At 54.2% G+C, this 2,142-nt stretch overlaps 1 protein-coding gene across 1 annotated transcript; it reads left to right on the forward strand.

The window, feature by feature from the left end:
- The first annotated feature begins 205 nt into the window (after nucleotides 1-205).
- Nucleotides 206-1,360, forward strand: LOC124681858 (glycine-rich cell wall structural protein). Its single transcript, XM_047216639.1, has one exon. It carries the CDS (start codon nucleotides 206-208, stop codon nucleotides 1,358-1,360), a length of 1,155 nt encoding a protein of 384 aa, XP_047072595.1.
- The last annotated feature ends 782 nt before the right edge of the window (nucleotides 1,361-2,142 follow it).

Here is a 2,142-nt window from a genome sequence, read left to right on the forward strand (position 1 = left end):
CGTACTCCTTCATTGCGCCACCGCCATGGCTACCTCCCCCACCACCTCGTCTCACATGGCCAGTCCAGTGCACAGCTGAACATCAATCAATGCTACGCAGCTTTCCAGCAGCTATATACGGTATACTCAGCTGCTGCAGACAATGGAAACCCAAGTTTGAAGCAGCTTCTTCCTTCAGTAGCTCTTAGCCAGCCAACAGCTAGCCATGGGTAGAGGAGGTGGCGTGATGGAGAGTAAGGCAGTGGTGCTCACCCTGCTGCTCTGCCTGAGCAGCGCCGCCGTGGGCGCGTGGGCGAGGCCCGTGGCAAACAAGGGAAAGCACGCCAACGAGGAGAAGTTCCTCTTGATCAAGAAGCACTTCGGCAAGGGGCTTGGAGGAGGTGGTGGGCTCGGTGGAGGGTATGGCAAAGGTGCAGGGCTTGGTGGAGGGGGCGGTGGTCTCGGTGGTGGTGGCGGCTACGGTGGAGGTGGCGGCCCTAGCGGTGGGTTCGGCAAAGGCGGTGGACTTGGTGGTGGATTTGGCAAAGGTGGTGGAGGTATTGGTGGAAGTATTGGTAAAGGTGGCGGCCTTGGCGGTGGAATAGGCCATGGCATTGGCGGTGGTTTCGGTAAAGGTGGAGGTCTTGGCGGTGGCATCGGCAAAGGTGGAGGTCTTGGGGGTGGCATTGGCAAAGGTGGAGGACTTGGCGGAAGTATTGGAAAAGGTGGCGGTCTTGGTGGTGGAATAGGCCATGGCATTGGTGGTGGTTTTGGTAAGGGTGGAGGTCTCGGTGGTCGCATCGGGCATGGCCTTGGTGGTGGATTTGGTAAGGGTCTTGGTGGAGGCATTGGAGGTGGGTATGGCAAGGGTGGTGGTCTTGGTGGCGGCACTGGCAAGGGTCTTGGTGGAGGCATTGGAGGTGGGTATGGCAAGGGTGGTGGTCTTGGTGGCGGCATCGGCAAGGGCCTTGGTGGGGGCATTGAAGGTGGGTATGGCAAAGGCGGCGGTCTTGGTGGAGGCATCGGCAAGGGCCTTGGTGGAGGCATTGGAGGTGGGTATGGCAAGGGTGGTGGTCTTGGTGGCGGCATCGGCAAGGGCATCGGTACAGGTGTCGGTGGCGGGTACGGCGACAATAGTGGTCTTGGTGGTGGTGTAGGACATGGTATTGATGTTGGCTTTGGAAAGGGCAGCGGTCTTGGAGGCGGTATTGGCAACGGGTTCGGTGGCGGCTTTGGCAAAGGTGGCGGACTAGGTGGTGGAGGGGGCGGAGGAGGTGGTGGCGGCGGCGGTTTTGGAGGAGGCTTTGGCACGGGAAGCGGATTTGGTTTCGGATTTGGCAAAGGTGGCGGCGGCGGTGGAGGGATTGGTGGCGGCCACTGATGCTTACTCCTGAGCTCCGTTCGTGGTATCATAATATGACGTTGATGATGGCAGTATGTATGATGGAGATTGTCTTGTGGAAAGTCTCCCTAGCACCTACTCTTGTGTGATGTTTAGCCGGTTCTCTCGTTTGCAGACATTTGCTCGCCCCTGTACGTTGTTAATTTGGTGATGCTAATATCACAACATGTACTACCCCATGCAAGCGTCTGTTCCAATGATTAGAAATTTGAATTACTTATGCTTATATGACGTTCCCTCTGCTTTTTAAAAAGTGTGGGCACATTTTTGATAATTTAAGTTTGACCAACCATTTGATCAGTAAAACGTGGTTTATGTCACCACTCGGGAAAGGGCTAAATACGCTCGGCAAACGGTTTGCCTAGTGCCACTATCGGCAATTGGCACGCTCGACAACTTGACTAGGTAAGGTGCGGTCAAACCTGGCGCCAAGGAAGTATAGCCCATGTGGCCTAACAGGGCCTCAAATTTCAGCGCTACAAATTTTTGATTTGCCCTTATATATATTGTTCCAAGTTACTAGAAAAAAAGTGGACATTTGCGAAATACCCTTTCAACACGCTTTTCTCATGACAAGTGTTGCCTTATCCTTTCACGCTTCTGTTGGGTGCATGTATGCCATTCAATATCGTAAGGACATCTTCAGAGGCCCGCCAAAAACAGACCAAACGTGTTCGTTTCGATTGATAGACAATGTGTGGGGACCCCGGACTAGCTGTCCGAAATACCCTGTTATGTATACAGTTCACGTTCCCATGATC

Source organism: Lolium rigidum, unplaced genomic scaffold (genome assembly GCF_022539505.1).
Source record: "Lolium rigidum isolate FL_2022 unplaced genomic scaffold, APGP_CSIRO_Lrig_0.1 contig_57701_1, whole genome shotgun sequence".
NCBI lineage: Eukaryota > Viridiplantae > Streptophyta > Magnoliopsida > Poales > Poaceae > Lolium > Lolium rigidum.

What these genes read in the sequence shown, in the direction of transcription:
- LOC124681858 (XM_047216639.1), top strand. Translation starts at nt 206, where the DNA reads ATGGGTAGAGGAGGTGGCGTGATGGAGAGTAAGGCAGTGGTGCTCACC.